The 18,840-nt window shown below is 44.5% G+C and overlaps 1 protein-coding gene across 1 annotated transcript in view; it reads right to left on the reverse strand.

Moving 5' to 3' along the window:
- Nucleotides 1–10,735, reverse strand: part of LOC149307136 (Krueppel-like factor 13) — a 30,772-nt gene extending 20,037 nt beyond the window's left edge. The window contains exon 1 of the mRNA XM_089538357.1: nt 9,650–10,735. Within this exon, the coding sequence (XP_089394483.1) occupies nt 9,650–10,196 (547 nt within the window). The 5' untranslated portion in view covers nt 10,197–10,735. The remainder of the gene's footprint in view (nt 1–9,649) is intronic.
- Nucleotides 10,736–18,840: the final 8,105 nt, after the last annotated feature.

The following is an 18,840-nucleotide window of genomic DNA, read 5'->3' on the forward strand; positions in this document are numbered from 1 at the left end:
TCCTCCTGCTCCTTCCTTCCTTCCTCCCTCCTCCTCCTCTTCCTCCTCCTACCTTCCTTCCTTCCTCCCTCCTCCTCCTCTTCCCCCACCCCCTTCCTGCCCTGCCTGTGGCTGTCTGGCAGCCGCGGGAAGGGTGGGAAGGAGGAGGAGGACCCCCGCTCCTTCCTGCCCTGTCCGCAGCTGTCAGGCAGCCGCAGGAAGGGCAGGAAGGAGGAAAAGGACCCCCCGCCCCTTCCTGCCCTGCCCGCGGCTGTCAGGCAGCCGTGGGAAGGGCAGGAAGGAGAAGGAGGACCCCCGCCCCTTCCTGCCCTGCCCGTGGCTGTCTGGCAGCCGCAGGAAGGGCAGGAAGAAGGAGGAGGACCCCCGCCCCTTCCTGCCCTGCCCGAGGAGGAGCTCCTCCTCTTGAGGCTGGCTGGCCAATGGGGGCAGGCTGGAGCTCCAACAGCCCGCCCCCTGCCAGCAGCCATTGGCCAGCCAGCCCCAGGAGGAGAAACTCCTCCTATTTAGCCCTGGGCATGGCCCTGCAAGCGCGCGCAGGGCTACAGGAAGCCGCTGGCGGGCAACGGCAGCGGCGCACTGTCTGCAGCCTGCCCTCCTCGGCGCAACCACCGCCACAGTACCACCTGTGACAATCGGCGGCAGGCCGGATGCGGCCTGTGGGCCGGGGGTTGCCAACCCCTGGTATATAGTATAGTATATAGCCTATATTTGGGTCATTTTCATTCAATTTTCTGTACATGGACTTCCATGCCCAGGTGTTTAGAGAGAGGTTGCTATCATTGCTATCATCCCCATACATTTACAGTTCTATGTTAATAAAGCTTAATAATAATAATAATAATAATAATAATAATACAGATGGTGATATCGGTCTTTTACATCCAGAGATGTTGCGGCTTAACTTGTTCCAGGATGTCTCCAGCTTTGGATTAATGTCTGAAGACAACAGCAGTAGCAGCAACTGATCATGATATTATTTTTATTAGTAGTAGTAGTAGTATTTTGCCTTTTTAATCTTCTGTTGGAAAGTGGAGAACAAAGCCAGCTGTCTCAGTCATAAACTCAATAGATAAAAGGGGCAAATGAGTTGCTTGGCACTCCCTTGGCATTATCTTTCCCTAACGTTGCCAAGGAACTGATACGTAGCCATTTGGCTCATTATTGAAAACGATGGCTAGGGAATAGTGGTGAGTGTTGGAGAAAGAAAAGCCTGGGGCCAGAATATCCCCATAATTGCTTACTCTTTTGTCCAAAGATCAATTGGTTAAAGTGAGAAGAGTAACTGAGAGCGAGAACAGAAAGGAGCCACGCTCCTAACTTTCACCGTTTCACAGATGAAAAGCAGGACACGCATGGCCAAGCAATGTCAGAGTACAGTCAAAATGGCACATGTCCTTCATAAAGAAGGATATACACGCTAAGAGGAGGCGCAGCAGTTTGTCTACTGGACAAACCAAGATTATGTCCACTGTTCTCCTCTTTTCTTTTGCAGTTTTGCAATTTCAACTCAGTTTGCAGCCATCGAAGTCAGCCAAAGACAAAAGGGGAAAGTGGGAGGAGGAGAGAAAAACCAGGACATTGCAGAAGCATCTGAGAAAGTGGGACAGCAGGGGATTAACTGGGTCTGTCTCTGCCATACCAGAATGGTTGGAGGAAATGAACTTTGCATGTTTAGACTTCAGGAAGGCGTATTCACACATTACATTTTTAGAGGTACACTTGAGGCTGCATTTGTACTGTAGAAAGAATGCAGTGTGACACTGCTTGAACTGCCATGGCTCCATGTATGATTTGTAGTATGTTGCTGCACTAGAGCTCTCTGACACATAAGGCCAAATAACTAAAAATTAAAAAAAAAACCTACAAATCCCAGATTTCCATGGAGTTTATTCCTGACATTTTCCCAGCATGTTCCGAGATGCCAGCCATAGATGCTGGCAAAATGTCAGGAATAAACTATTCTAGAACACAGCCACATAGCCCAAAAACCCCACAAAAATCTGCAGTATATATACAGTCGGACATCCTTATCCATGGATTTTTTTATCCATGGATTCAAGCATCTGCAGTTTGAAAATATTCTAAAAAGCAAACCTTAATTTTGCCATTTGGTATAAGGGACACCATTTTGCTATGCCATTATATTTAATGGGACTTGAGCATCCATGGATTTTGTTATCCATGGGGGTACCTGGAACTAAACCCCAGTGCATAACAAGGCCCCACTGTGTGTGTGTGTGTGTGTGTGTGTGATTATTATTCTTATAATCTAAGCGAACACCTCTCTAGGGACCTCCAGATCCTCCAGTGCAACTCTATGGTCAACATCTGCCATAAGTTGATCATAGAATCATGCTGGAGGACCTACAGATGCCTAGAGAAGTGTTTCTGCTAGGTTCTTCAGCATAATTTTACCATCCGTTTCTGGCAGAGTTCCACCGGAGGATCTAGAGATACCTAGAGAGAACATATGAATCAACACCGCAAATATTCAAATCCGCCAAAGTCAAAGCAACAATTGCGGAGGGACAACTGTACAACAACAATACAATATCTCCTGACCTCCCCCCCCCCCACACACACACACACAGTTGTTCAAGTCAAGGGACTCTGGCTGGGTCAAAGTATTTTAGGAGCAAAATATTGTCCACTAGCACCATGTAAAGAAAACCACACCTGAGAAGAGGGACTTTAGTGGGAAGCACAGAAATGCATTATGGAAAAGCATCTGGTTTTTTAAGTTTGATCTTCTGTTGTCTTATGGGATATTTCCTGATTCTGGGTTAAAGAAGTTGATGAAATTGGTCAAAACTTTACCAAACCTTGCTACAAAATCAGCTGCTGGGTTCTACCCAATGCAACCTGTTTTGGCACATCCTGCAGCTAATAAAATGCCAATGAAATATCAACTCAATGCTGTTTTAGATGGCAGAGAAATATGTGGGCTCATGTGGGGCTGCATGCTGGCAACCTCTAATCTCCGTAACCCCAAATGAGTCCAGAGACTTACTCCCAGCCCACAAATGAAGTAATAGGCTGGTTTTAGAGCTTCGGTGGGACTAGGATGCCCAAACGTTGCAAAGCTATAATTTGATTCTATATTTAAAAAGTGCAACCAGGCTCTGATCTCTCACAACGTCATTCCAAATGTTGCCACAAAGTCAGTCAGAACCCAATGGGAGACAAAACAATCTAGTGTGACATCTGGTGTTTTGTATTGCATTTTAATCCGGCTCTTTTTACAAACAAGGCACAAGGGAGCATGCATGGTTGGTTCCTTCCTCTCTTTTGTTCTCGCAACAACCCTGCAAGGTAGGTGAGGCTGCATGTTGATGGAAAGCACCCAACAATCCCTTACCAGGAATGGGAACAACTAAACCAGTAATTCAGATGTCAACTGGAGTCTTGGAAGGCTACAGCTGTGCTGTTGTGGCCACCATTTTAACATCTGGAAGGGCCATATTATCCCTCCAGAATAAATAATGCAGTTTGACTCCTGCCATGGCTCCATCCTACAGAATCCTGGGATTTACAGTTTGGTAAGGTACCAGCACTCTTGGATGGAGAAGGCAAAAGACCTTGTAAAATGACAACTCCCAGGATTCCATAGGACTGATGTCAAACTGCATGATTTCTGTAGAGCAGATGCACCTCTGGTCATTGCTGTGGGGGACCCCCTGAAATAGCATAAACAAAACTTTTAATTAATGTCTTTTTAATGGATGTTGTGCTTTGTTGATTTGTTGTTGTTCCCCACCTTGATCCATGGGGGAAACTGGGCAAGAAATGATGATGATGATGATGATGATGATGATGATGATGATGATGATTAAAAAGCAGTTTTTTTTAAAGGACAGAAATAATTTTCTTAGCTGAATTTGGGCAAGGGGGATCTGAGGATTAGGGGACCAGTGGGGGGGGGGGGTCACTACTCACATTATTTGGACCCTTGCAATTATTAATATGAATATTGATCCTCTCTCTGTGGATCAAGGCAGGGAACAACAACATTACACTAAACCCCTCTCATTTTAATTGAGACTCTCTTAGGCAAACTTAGCTAATGTGTGTAGTCTGTATCACAACTGGCCCGCTATATCCGTGGATTCAGAAAATATCCCCCCACAAAAAAAAATCCAAAAAGCAAAAAACATTTTTCCCAAAAAGGGAAAGTTGCTTTTGCCATTTCGTATAAGGGACACCATTTTACTGTGCGATTGTACTTAATGGGATTTGAGCATCCATAGGTATTGGTATCCATGGGGGCTCTGGAACCAAACCCCAGCGGATACTGAGGGTCCACTGTATTTTTTATCATTAATGTGGAGTTTTTTAGTGGATGGAAGCCCCACTCTTCAGCGACAGCAACAAGTATTCCAGATTCACTTGTACTCTTTGCTTAATTTCTGTGACAGCTGGAAACCTTGTTCTTCTGGGGAGTGGGGCCGTGGGGGCCATAAAAGACAAATTTCTCATGAAACTGAATGTCATGTTTGATTCTTTTCTGGCATTTCCGGATAAAGGCACAACACATTATCTCTGCTCCTATTTCAGCCTTCGTCTGATCTCAGTTCTCTTTCTGCCTGCTGTAATATGCCTTTAGGTTTCTTTGATTGTCTTGCAGTAGTGTAACTTCTATTTCAGAGCAAAGCAGCAAACAAAACAAAAAAAGGCAAGACAAGAAAAGAGGCGAAGGGAGGGAAGTCACGCACACATCTTTAACAAGTACAAGGTGTCCTGTATGTCTGCGTCTCGGCATAATCAATCATTACGTGATCATCTGTTTCTAGCCTAAAGGCTTGTTCTTAGCTTTCAAACCAGCACATAAAACACTGTGCAAGCTTTTCCGGTCTTACAATGCATGCAAGCGACCCTGTTCCATCCCAGCTTTGTTTGTGCAACAAGCCAGACAGGCTGGGGGCTATTATCCAAGCAGAAGATGATAGCACCTTGCAACTGAGATTGTTTCTGAGTGCAGAGGACAGAAACCAATTTCCAGAAGGCCCTTAATATGCATGTTAATAAGGGTTTTCTTTTGGTCCATGGGTTCCAGCTAGGGCTAATCAGAGCTGTGTTGCATTGGAAGGCCTGGATTCATGCAAATCTGGTGAAATGTCAGGAACAAACTCTTCTAGAACATGGCCACATGGCCCGAAAAACGCATCAAAAACTATACTTACAATGTTGTAAGTCCAGATTACGATATCATAACTGCTGAAAAGGACACTAACCATGACATATTGAAATATTATTGTCATTGACCCATCACAGGAATAATAACAACTGCTTGCCATCACTCCTATACACATTTACTTGGGGATAGGCTCCTCTGGACAAATGGAGGGCACTCCTTTGTGCACACAGTGTTTCTAAGAGTCTGGATAGTTCAGGATGTTTGAATGATAATGGATAGGAAAAGTAATTTGTCCTCCTCCTGCAAACATCTGAAAGTTGGCAACATTAATGACAAGCTGCCTGCCAAAGTTAAGAATTAGCCTTCATATTCAAAACAGTCCCTGTTCCCTGCATGGTTGGTTAGTTTCTGCTTTTGGTGTCTCACTAATCCATTGAGTCATTAGTTTATCCCAGTGATTCCTAAACTTTGGCCCTCCAGATATTTTGGACTTCAGTTCCCAGAACTCCTGACTGTTGGCCAAACTGCCTTGGCCTTCTGGGGTTGGAGGCATCGAGGATCAAAGTTTAGGAATCACTGGTCTATACATTGGACCCTTGGTATCCATTGGGATTTGGTGCCAAGACCCCCACTGGATACCAAAACCCATGGATGGCGTTATAAAATGGTGTCCCTTATCTAAAATGGCAAAAGCAAGTTTCCCCCTTTTTGGAAAAAAGAGAGAATATTTTCAAGCCATGGATAGCGGAATCCGTGGATGCAGAGGCCCAGCTATATTTACTAAATGCACAGATGGTGCCATTGTAATGAGTACAGAAAAATTACACTCAGCACTCAGCAGAGCTCAGCATAAAATCCCATGATGCTGCGCATCTCTCAGAATGGAAGAACATGGGAAGACGTTGGGGCTTGTCCAATTTTAAGTAAAGAAAGACTGGCAGCCTGAATTCAACCATGTATAACCCCACAGGCTATAACAAATTGTTCCTCTTCTGGGCCAAGCTGAGAGAAAATACCAGGACATCCCTCAAGGGAGGGGTGTTGCCAGTTTATATGTGAAACCCAACTTTAGAAACCTCCACGTGGCAAATGAGGAGCCATGCGCCTTGAGCATTTTGAGCCAGTTTAGCATCTCACTGCAACATTGTTTTTTCTTCAAATGTTTGCAAGGGTGCCAAGAAATCCTCAGGATAGGTTTGCCTTAGGGTCACCATATGTCTGAAATGATCTGAAGGTACTCAACAACGACGGCAACAACAACAAATGTGGTAAACTGTCACATACAGAGAAATTAATGGGTCTCCTTGAAGTTGCCAAAATGTGAGAACTGGGGCTAAGATGAACAAGTGACTTTCGCCAACCTTTTAAATTTTTTATTAGTGTTGAAAGTGTCCTCCCGCTCCCACAACATATAGTTTAATAATAATAATAAAATATTTATTTGTGTTTCCCTGCCTCTCCCAATTGGATCGAAGCGGGGTTACAGACTAAAAAAAAGTTGGGCATCTTTTCAAAGATTCCTCCCCAAAGAAGACGGAAGCATTTATCTGGTCAAGAAGGACTGGTTTAAAACGAAGAGGCTGGCTTTGACCCGATTGTCTGGAATCAGGCATGTGATCAATCCAGGAAGCATTGGCATCACTTTAAATGAGCTTCATTTGCCCACAGTGATGTCCATAGAATGGACCCATGGCACTTAAAGTGGTGTCAAACTGCATTATTTCTGTAGTGTAGATGCAGCCTTGGAAGCTTTATTGGACCACCCAACTTGAGCTCTATACAGTGGACCCTCCCTATACATGGGGGGGGGGTCCATTCTGGACCCACCCTCTACGTATGGGAAAAACTGCGTACGGTTAAATCCCTTTATATGCTATGGCGGCACATCCCCGTATGTGGCACCTGCGCCATTTTGTTGCCCATGGCTCGCTGTACACATAAGATCAAATCCACCTATGGCAAACCCGCGTATGGCGCAGGCACACTGTATTGAGACTCAACAATAACAAATAATAGGGAAAGTGAAGGTTTACTAGAATAAAACTGGATACTGTATTGATGAGAGGAGTAATTCCTTCTTTTAGGATAAAGAGGGGGAGGGAGGGAGGGAGGGAGGAGGTTTTTATTGAAAAGTCTTACAGTGCTTTGGATTTTGCCCACATATGCTTTGCAATCAAATCAAGTTACTCTCCATGCCAGAAACATCTGAACGGATAAATCTCTCTTGATTCAAAAAGCTCAGAACAAGATCAGGCATTGCAGATTCTTGCCCTTCCCAGTGGGCTCAGGCAAAAGCAAACTGCTGCAGCCTTTCCCAATTTGCCCGTTCTTCCTCATTGCTAACATTTGCCATCTTGGCCACATGCCCTGGTTGTTGTCGGAGAAATGTTGGAGGGTATATGTCAGGCCTGGAGATTCCCTTTGCCTCATTTTAAGGGTCTTGTCCGGATGGAGAAAAATAACAACCAGCAAAACAAAGAAACCCAGGAGAGGAGTCTTTGGGTTTTAGACCCATTGACACCTCTGTTTCCAGCATGGGATCAACACAACTGGATCCTGCAGTCCTAGAGAAAGGCGCCAAGGAGCAGTTTAGCATTTTTGAAATAGTAATAACAAAGAGAACATGGCTGCGAGCCCAGTGTCCCCGTTTGACTCTTGCTTCCTCGGCCCGCTCTTTCGTGACGTTGGCGGCCTCTTTCCTTGCCCTCCCTCTCCCCAGAGGCGTCAGGCGCCAAGCCCTTTTTCTCAGTATCAAAGAAGGGAGCTTTCCCCCAGTAGCCTCCTCCTCCTCTGCTTGAAAGTTTCCAGTTGGTTTTATGATCTTTTTTAAATTTTATTTTTAAAACCACCCTCCTTTTGTCTCTGCGTTTCAAAGGAGAGGTTTGGGCAAGAGAGCACAAGTGGGCGTGAGTCATGGACCCTGTGCCAAGTTCGAATGGCAAGGGAGAGGAAAAATATTCTTCCTTGAACACGAAAACTCCAGCAAGGGTGGGTGGCGGCAGGGAGCTGCGATGCAAAGAATGCTTATTTGGAAGGAACGCCCTTCCAAACCGACAGGACTTAAATGCTAAATAAAGCAGTTGGGTTCAAGATACCTTGCTGTTCGGGATGGGGGGAGATCAATGCACCACAGAAATAATATGAGCCCTTTGGAAAGCATGACTTTTACACTACTGAATTTCTTCCCTGGTCTAATCCAAGCAAAGCCTGAATGATGGAGGTTCGTGCAAAAGGAAGCAGGAGAAGGGGGATTGCAAGGTGGGCCAGAACTGGCCCTCCTGCAGAGCAGCAATTTCACTCGGTGGCAACTTTGGGGAGAAGTTAACTGTGGCAGATTTTGGAGAACAGTGAGATTCAACAGATCATTATTCAGCATAAGTTTGCCTTGGCTGGAATGAGCTCTCATGCCTTTCCTCTGGGGACTGGCACAGGAGAAATCCCTGGTGGGTTGGAGGTCAGGTTAATTTATTCAGGGAGGGCATTGCCATTTGAACATTTTGCCCAGGGCCATCCTGACATCAAGCAGAAGTCTTGGACAGAATAACTCACACAAACAAATCTAGCATAAAGTAGATGCAACAGCTGCTGGTCATTGAAACTGAACAATCAATCGCCCATCGTGAAATGGAAACAAGCAAACAAAGTGGTAGCTATTGGCAATCGCTTCCTGTCCCTTTGACCAGTAGTTTTCTTGATAAGAGCAAAAATGGAAAAGATAAGCCCCATTTCTAGTGAGTGTTATAAAGCGGCCACACTATTATGAGTTTCTGGCATGAGATTGACTCAGCATGGCCACTCTGTTGCCTTTCAGGAGGCATTTGTAAAATGAAAAATTCTAAAAATTGTCTATGTATTTCCGAAAACTCATGTATGAAAAGAAACAACAATTGAAAACAATTATGTCTTACATTTTGCTTGTGGCCTCAAGTGCCTTCTGGTATCTTCTTCCACTTACAGGAAGGGTAACACAACCCTTTGCCTCTTTCGATCCCATTGCTAGGCTGTCTTTCAAGGGACTGCCCCTACTTACAATATTCTCCCATGAGGTTCATCCCAGCGAAATATCCCACTCACAGGAATTGCTGGGAGACGCAAATGAAATACTGACAAAACACATATCTATTTCACTGAAACACATGCACACACATGAACAACCCAGCAAAGGTTGCCCTGCTGGCTTGAAGGCAAGGAAGTGGAGACGTCAAAGTAGCACTTTTGAAAAATAGGGCACTAGGTTAGACGAGGGCAGAAGAAAGCAGGGTGAGGGGAAGAAAAGGGCAGGACGGAGTAAATATAGGGCAGCGTTCATGAAGCCCACACTTGGCTAAACTACCTGTTATGGCAGCAACAGGTGTCAACACAAGGTAAGCTTTTGGGTTCCCAGGAGCTCTCTTTATCCTGTCCTGGACCTCCGTGCTGGAAGCATGAACTCCAAAGCTCAGCCAGCTCCAAAACCATGGTTGATCCCACCACCAATTTGTTAGCAAGAAGCCTTCAGGCCAGCCAATAACTAACCTGTGTGGGTCCTGAGGTGAGCTTTCAGATGGGAAGACTTGCCGTAAATCTTTTCGCAGCCCACATAGTGGCATTTGTGCTTTTTCAGAGGTAATTCGGGGTCAGGCCGGCATCTGCCTTTCCTGCTCCTTTGTCTGGGGCTTGGCTCACTCACTGCTGCCAGCCGGGAAGGTGTGGCTGCTTGGCCTCCGCCACGTTTGCCAGCCGGCAAAATGTCTTCCTCACCCAAAACCTCTTCACTGGAAAGGGAAGGGTTTAGGGCCTCCACTTGGCCAACCATCTCCAGTTTCTCCATCTGAAGCGAGGAAGGTTTTGGAACATGCTGGTTGAGATCAGCCAAAATGCTGGCCACGGCATAAACAGAAGACCCACCTCCATTGTCTCTCCCGGCCTCTTTCGCTTCACATTTCTCATCTCGGCTTGAAACAACCAAAGGAAAAACGGTGGCCCCAGATTTTGGAGATGGTCCCCCGACAGGACTATGGATGATCACACGGCTGGACATCGAGACAAGGCACTCGGCAGCAAAGTAGGCAGCAGTTGCCATTTTTTCCCTCACACACCTCCCAAGGTATATCAAATCAATGGCAATCTGGTGTGGGAACTTTCAAATATAGCTATATTTCGCTCTATAAAAACCAAATAGGCTTCTACACGTGAGCAGCTATGATCTCTGGTTTCTCAACTCCAAGGAAAAAGCACTTTGTGTTTCAGGGTCACGCCCAATATCTGTCTCCCTCAAGATGAGAGGCATCCGGCGAAAGCCAAAAGCAACATACGTCCGCTGTCCAGAGTTGGAAACAGCATCAACCACAACGATGGCTGTCCATGATAAGAAGTCGGCCAGCCTTCCAACCTTTCCATTGCATTCTGGCAGCAAAGTGAGACCGGACTTCTTATGGCACTCGGGATTGTTTCAGAGCCCCAACGGGTGGTTTTTTGCTGAACATCTGGCTGTGATGTGACGGAGCAGGCTCTGCATCCTGGGTTGATCAGGTTAGCAAGCAAACCAGGGAGATTTCATCTGCTGTTGCTGCTGCTGCTGCTGCTGCTGCTGTGAAAGCAGCTGCTTCTGCAACCGCTGGAGAGAGCCACTGAGAAGAGCCGCAAATGCACAGCCGAGCGATGTGTCGGTGAGCTTGAGCTTGGCAGGAGCCGAACGGCAAGTTAAACGAAAGGAAGCAACCCATTGGCTCCAGCCAGGCCAATCAAAACAAAAAGGCCCTCATTTGCACATTTCCCTGGGCTAATGAATTTCTTTTTTCCCTTTTTTCCTTTTTCCCTGTATGACTCAAGAGAAGGCAAGAAATTCAAGATCGGTCTTTGGCTCCTGTTATGCAAGAGAAAATATAGCCTTGCGGAAAGAGGCTGCCTTTTCCTCCGGCCGTGACAATGCAAAGTTCCCTTTGAAAACCCTGGCACACGTTGTTCTGCCCAAGATGACCTAAGGCACACCTTTGTTGTTAAGCTTTTGTTACCTTTTGGACGCATTCCTTCTCCGGCTGCAGAGCACATTACAAAATATATATATATATATATTGGTATGGTAAAACAACACTCCTTAATAAAAGAATCTCATGGTACTTTCAAGACCAACACATTTATTAAAGGATGAGCTTCCATTGTCTAGTTTCATCGGATTTTTGAAGTGTTATCCAGTATGTCAGGGATATATAGACCTGTTACAGACAGCCAAAATAAAGCTGCTTCGAGTCACAGTGGAGGTATGGTGTTTCAATGATGCAAGCGTCCTAAGAGTCCAGAAGTTGCACCAAAGCCACGCTCCAGCCCTAAGGACTGGAGCGTGGCTTTGGTGTGGCTTCTGGACTCTTAGGACACATGCATCATTGAAACACACTACCTCCACTGTGACTCGAAGCAGCTTTATTTTGGCTGTCTGTAACAGGCCATAGAGTATAATGTGTGTATATATATATATATATATATATATATGCCCAGAACTGTGGAATACAAAGTGGGTTGCAGCCCATAAAAGCTCTTTTCTTGTCGCTTGCATGCCTTCAAGTCATTTCTGACTTATGGCAACCCTAAGTTGAACCTATAATAGGCTTTGCTTGGCAGGCTTCTTCCGAAGGGGTTTGCCATTGCCATCCTCTGAGGCTGAGAGAGTGTGACTTGCCCAAAGACACCAGTAGGTTTCATGCCCAAGCTGGGATTCAAACCCTGGTCTCCAAAGTAATAGTGCAATGCTCAAACCATGACACCATCCTGGCTCTCTGAAACTTCATACAGTACTATAATACTGTATGACCTTTAAGTTATCTGTGTTATTGCTTCAACAGACTAAGACGGCTCTTGCTCTTGAAGCTCCTGAATGAGGCTCCACACTTGATAAACAAGAACAACATCTTCACACTGGTGATAGTAACAGCTAAGTATACCTTTCAATGACCAAGACAACTACAACATTATTAATGGCATCAATATTTTGGTGTAAATTAATTTTTCCTGCTTAGAGAAGTCACAACATTAAAGTAATAATTTGTTTAAGGTGCTTTCAGCGTTTCCAAAGCACATCTAAAACCCAACCCACTCGAGGTCTTTTGTGTATATAAGGAGAATTATGCCGGAATATCATTTTGTTGAATTGGCATCTGCAAGCATTTGCTGAAAGTGCATCCAGTTGCCCAGCCAAAGAGAAATCAGTCAACATTTTCACTGGTTTAAGTGGGCTGCACATCTCCATTCACAACCCAAGTCATATATTTGTGTCAAAATTTATTGTTTCATTCTTGATTATATACGTCTGATGTTCCCCCCTTTGGTGAAAAGGGCTATAAATAAATGTGGTTGCTCTTGTTGTCGGGCTCTTTGCTAGCAAAAGGGCAACTTAACTAGCCTGGGATGCAACCCAAGGCTTGAAATGCAAAGGATTGCACAGGTGACACCATGCCTGGAATGTTTCACAGAGTTGTGGAAAACAAACCAGCCCCTAAAGAGGCCTGTCTGACCATATAGTAAGTTATACTGGAAATGAAAGCAACCAAATGGGGAGGCGGTGAAACAGAGGAGGGCAGAAAAGATACGCCAAGACGCCTGTGTCACCACATTAAAGCAAATCCTTTCACATCTGACACAAATAAAATAAATAAAGCAGTTGTCTGCTGGTAATACCAACCAACAGTAGAAAACTCTCTGTTATTTGGAGACAATGGGCCATTTAGTCTATTTGCGTCAGCTGTAGTTTTGTCTTGAAAACTGGAGAGTGTTCCTATACATTTAATGATTGTTTGCAAAAAAGAATTTCAGCACTGTTGTTTCTTATCTGGTTGTGCGACAGGCAACAGCTGTTGCACATTTTGTCTTGTGTTGATGTTGCTGTGTGACTTCAAGTCGTTTCTGATTTATAGCAACCCTAAGGCAAACCTATCATGGGGTTTTCTTTGCAAGTTTTGTTCAGAGGAGGTTTGCCATTGCCATCCTCTGAGGCTGAGAGAGTGTGACTTGCCCAAGGTCACCCAGTGAGTTTCACGGTTAAGCTGGGAATCAAACTCAGGTCTCCAAAGTCATAGTCCAACACTCAAACCACCTCTTCCATTAAAGGAACAGGGACCGTCTCCATTTTACTATGCAGGAAAGCTCTTGAGAAATGCAGCTGATGCTATTACTAAAAAAATCTTGGCCTCCTTTCAAATGCCTGCAGAAATTTATCTACAACTCCAAAAAGTGACAGGTTCAAGGGTTTTCTGTGTCAGCCCAGACTTCTTGCTTTTTCAAAACACACAGCTTTTCAGTATCACTTGATGTAAAAAAAATACAATGTAGGGATATGACTCTTCATCAATTTTCTTCTCGCTGCAAAAGTTGCCGTTTTCAAAGACTATTTGCAGTTTGAGCCTTATTCTATGCAAAATTCATATGTGTTTGTTTTGCACAGAAAAGATTTCCTGCAGAGCAAAGAGCACATTTCTGCAGAGAAATGTTATTTTATGTACAGGTAATGCTGTTTCTTGGGCAGAAAATGCTGGGAGTTTTTTGCACAAAACAACCACCTGAAAACTTTGTGTGGAATAAGTCCTGAAGTGCGAAAATTCTTTTGTCCCTGGAAGCCAAGAATCATAGCGGAGCACTCACACAAGCATCAGAAGAGCAATTGCATGTCCAGTGCAACCTCTGTTTGCATCTATCTGCCTCCAAGTTATGTATCCGCTTATCAATTTCATGGGGTTTTCTCAGTGGTAGTTTGTCACTATTTCCTCTAAAATACAAGCTACAGCACCCAGCACTCCTTGGTGGTCTCTCTTTGAAATACTAACCAGGCCCAATCCTGTTTAGCCTCTAAGACCAGATAGGATCTGATGCCTTTAGAATATTTGGGGGTAGTCTGCAGCCACCCCTTTACTTGCCAAATCGGTGCTGGTGCAACTGAATGCCGCAGCACCAATCTGGCCTCCATAGAGCACAAAAAGGAGCTGGAAAAACCATCTCCTTTTTGTGTCCTCGAAGGGGCACCATAGCCACCACCAAGTGGCATGACAATGCCCCTTTGACACTGTGCCATTTGGACGCAGCACCAGAGGTGTGTCATCATGGCGCCCCATGTGGATGGGCGCGTACCAAAATGGCGCCCAGGTGGCGCAGTTAGGGTTTGGAGCATGGGGATGCAATCCCGCCCACAGGCTAGCGCTTTTTGCCGGTCGGTCGAGCCCCTTAGTCCTCTTTCAGTGCAACCTGGTTTATTGGTTTAGATTATTTTTAACCTTTGTATGTTTTAAATTTGGTATGTTTAACTTTCTACTGTTTAATTAGGCTATTTTAATTGTTTTTTTAAATGTTGTTTTTAATGTGTTTTTATATTGTGAGCCGCCTTGGGTCCCTTTTTGGGAGAAAGGCAGGATAAAAATAAAATAAATGATACACCTAAGCAAATCTAAATCCGTTGGCATTCGGAGACATGCTCCCAGATGAGCAAATCTGAGATCCCTCCCTGTTCTGTTCCTGTTTACACTGAGAGAGGAATTTGAGGAATGAACAGCCTCCACTTTAAACAATGAGGAATATATCACTTCAACACTATTTGAGACTGGTTTGGAGCACCCTGTTCTCTGAATTGGGCCAACAATATGGAGAGGAACAAGTGGGTGCAACTCCTTTCCTCCTACCAGAGACATCTCCCCCACCTTTGCTGACCATGGCTGTTTATTTCTGGTCAGGCTGCATGCATGACAGGTTGCATAAATGGCATACCCTCCAACTGTCCCAGTTTGTGCAGAGACAGTCCCAATTCATCCTATATCATCCCACCTTTTCAGCTGCTTTTAAACTGCCTCCATTTCTCTGTCCGCCTCCCACTTTCCCCCTCTTTGTCATGCGCTTGATTCAATTGCATCGACATGCATTCAAAGCAAAAAAGTAGTTGGATCAGATTTATTAGATTTAGGAAAGCAATGCTTTTATGACTGTATATTTTATGGCATATTATTTGTATTAATTTACGCTTTTATAATATTGTTACAGTAATATGTTATTAATTTTATAATCTCGTTTGTGGTTGTAGATTGTGCGCTGTAGGCAGGCTTTTGTTTCTATTTTGGACTGTTGTTTTCTCTCCTTTGTAAAGCACTATGTAAAGTCTATGGTGCTATATAAATAAATGTAATCATAATAATAATACTCAACAGGTTGCTTTGCCAGTTCCTTCCTCTGATGGTGTTCATTGGTGGTCTCCCCTCCAAGTACTAACCCAAGGCTGGCCCTACTTAACTTGCAAGATCAGACAGGATCTAATGTCTTTCTAGTTATATATATTTAAATATTTATATAAATTCCTAACAGGGAGATTGTAACTCAGATGATAAAGCCGTGGCAAGAAGTAGGCTTCTCCAGGCAAAACTATGCCCATTCCTGCAAAGTTGGAACCAGACCTGCCATTGAAGGAAGAGGAAGGACTGACTCAGTCTCCAGTGCCCTCCATCAGCATTTGGTAAGATCTAAGGACATAATGTACTCAATGCCTGTTAAACATTTACCGCGAGGAAATGCCAACTTAATTGTAGAGCCCAACTGTTCACGGGGGAGGGAGAACAGATGCTTGTGACAGAGCCTAGCAGCAAATGCAGTTGCATTCGGGAATAGAAAGAAGCCCAACAACCCACGCTGCATGGATTCAAAGCCTAAGCCGAGTCATGTGTTTCCCTGCATTCTGAATGTGAGAGGCAGTGTGACATAGTGGCTTGAACATTGGACTATGACACTGGAGACCAGAGTTCGATTTTCAGCTCGGCCATAAAACCCATTGGGTGACCTTGGGCAAGTCACACATTCTCAGCCTCAGGGGAAGACAAGAACAAACCTGAACAAATCTTGCCAAGAAAACCCCATGACAGATTCGCCCTAGAGTCACCATAAATCAGAAATTATTTGAAGGCACACACCAGCAACAATGACTTTGGAGACCAGGGTTCAATTACCAGCTTGTTCTTGAAACCCACTAGGTGACCTTGGGCAAGGTACACACTCTCAGCCTCAGGGAAAGGCAATGGCAAATGTCCTCTAAACAAATCCTGCCAAGAAAACCCCATAGTAGGTCACTATAGGTTGTAAATGACTTGAAGGCACAAAATAATAATAACAACAAAAAGATGCAGAATTAATGCCGTTTGACAGCGCTTTATGGCAGTGAATCCTGGGGTTGCTAATTTTGTGACCTATTTAGCCTTCTCTGTCAGAGACCTCTAGTGTCACAATAGTGTCACAAATCCCAGGGTTTCATTGGAAGGAGCCAAGACAGTTAAAGCAGTATCAAACTGCATTAATTCTGCAGTGTTGCAGCAGTTTTTCTCCGGACGTAGCCACAGGTTGCACACAGATCTCCTAAAGCACCCTCCATTTCAAAGCTTTCGGGAAGTTCTCATCCACCAGCATTAGAGCTCTAAAACCACTCTTTGGGTCTCTGCTAAACTCATTTCAGTCCTGTTGGTCTTGGCCCAGTCTCGAACCCTGTCTTCTTCTCTTACTTTTAATGTTCTTCTCCGCTTCCCATACAGACACTCCTTGTGCTTTGCAATGGTCCAGAATTGCATCTGCCACCAACCATGCACTAAGATATTTTATTTGCATCCCCAAGAGAGGCTGCAAAAAAGAGCCAAGTCTGAGACAAGCAAATTGATCCAGCAGGTTTAGATATTCAATTACTGGATCACACTTTTATCCAACTTGGATCAGGATTTGTCAGTCTGGATCCAAGCTCCTGGTGTGTACAGGAAATTCCCTGTCTGTACATGACAGCTGTGTTGCTCTTTTGCAACATTTGGAGTTCTGAATTATTGAGAGTGCTTTATGTTTTATTACTTCTCCCCTCCCCAGCCACTTGCCACTATCAAATCCTCTGGATAGGAGGTGGATATAGACGTGTTTGTGTATGTGTTTGATTGTAATTGTAAAGTCTGGAGAAGCATTGTCACCAATGGAGTTTCCCACCCACCAAAATGAACCTCCAAGCTTTTTGGCTTCCTACAATTTCTAGGAAGAAATTATGTTTGTTTTATAAACTGAGAAAGCAGTAAGAAGGTAAACAATGGAATCAAAGGATAGGTGTAAGCCTGGGGGAAAGGATTCCCTCTCCCGCTTTGGGCTTTGAAATTGAATTTTGGGGCTGAAATCATACTTTCCAACAGTTCAGATATGAAAACTGGGACACATGTGGCCAAGCAACATTAGAATGTGGTCAAGATGGCAAAAGGTTATTCACGAGGAAGAACAGAAAAGCAAGAAGGAGGTTGCAGAAGTTTGCTTTTGCCTTAGCAGACTGGGAACTGCAAAACTCTGGCACCATCTGTCATCTCCTACCTTCTTGAGTTAAAGAAGTGCAAATTCATTTTGCACTTTGAATGCAGTTTGCTGCAAGTGAAGTAAGCTATTGGGAGAAGGATGAAAGAGAAACTGGCAGAAACGCAGCAGAAAAAGCAGGAGTCTTTCAGGTTTAAAAAACACTGTCCTACCATGGTGTGGCTATGGACTGTATAGGATTCTGCAACCAACCACATCACCTTCATTTTCCCTTCCATGTGCTTTTGCAGATGACACCAAATTGGGAGGAGTAGCTAACACTCCAGAGAACAGGATCAATATTCAAAATGACCCTAAGAGATCAGAAAATTGGGCCAAAACTAACAAAATGAATCTCAATAGGGAGAAATATAGCGTACTACTACACTTAGGGAGTAGCAATGTAATGCACAGATATAGTATGGAGGACACCTGGCTTGACAACAGTACATGTGAAAGGGCTCTAGAAGTCCTAATAAACCACAAATTGAATGTTAGTGTGATGTAGCAGCTAAAAAGGCCAATGTGATTCTAGGCTGCATCAATACAGTATCTAGATCGAAGGAAGTAATAGTGACACTATATTCTGTTTTGGTCAGGCCTCACCTGGAATAACACTGTGTCCAGTTATGGGCACCACAATTCAAAGAAGGATGTTGAGAAGGTGGAGCAAGTCCAGAGGAAGGTGAAAGGTCTGGAAACCACCAACCAAGCCCTATGAGGAGAGACTTAGGGAGCTGGGTATGTTTAGCCTGGAGAAGAGACAGTAAAAAGGTGATATGATTGCCCTGTTTAAATATTTGAAGGGATGCCATATTGAGAAGGGAGCAAGCTTGTTTTCTGCTACTCCAGAGAATAAGACACAGAGCCATGGATTCAAGCTACAGGAAAAGAGATTCAACCTCAACATTAGGAAGAACATCCTGACAGTAAGAGCTGTTTGACAGTGGAAGATGCTGCCTTGAAGGGTGATGGAGTCCCCTTCTTTGGAGGTTTTTAAAACAGAGGCTAAGTGGCTTGGATTGTGTCTTCCTGCATGGCAGAAGGGATTGGACTGGGTGGCCCTTGGGGTCTCTTCCAGCTCTAAGTTTCTACGATTCTACATTTTCAGAGGGATGAATCGCTGGCTGGAAAGGAGTCTGGCCGGTGGCATCCGGTCCAGCAGGTGCCAGCTAATTGCACATGTTCGTTTTGCAGCTGCCATGTGGCCCAAATGAGCAATGGAGGCAGACCCCCCAAAAGTTTGTCTTAACCCTGGCAATGGCCAACAGACATCTGAAACAACGGTGCTATTGTTTTCACGCAGGGATGGTAACCACTCCGGGGCAATGCTCTGAGATTAACAACGTTAAATTATCCTCTGCTGAACAAAGTCCCCTTAAATGAGTCATAACATAATGCCA

This window comes from Sceloporus occidentalis, unplaced genomic scaffold, assembly GCF_023333645.1.
Source record: "Sceloporus occidentalis isolate IW3139 unplaced genomic scaffold, rSceOcc1.0.p SCAF_9, whole genome shotgun sequence".
Taxonomy (NCBI): Eukaryota; Metazoa; Chordata; class Lepidosauria; order Squamata; family Phrynosomatidae; genus Sceloporus; species Sceloporus occidentalis.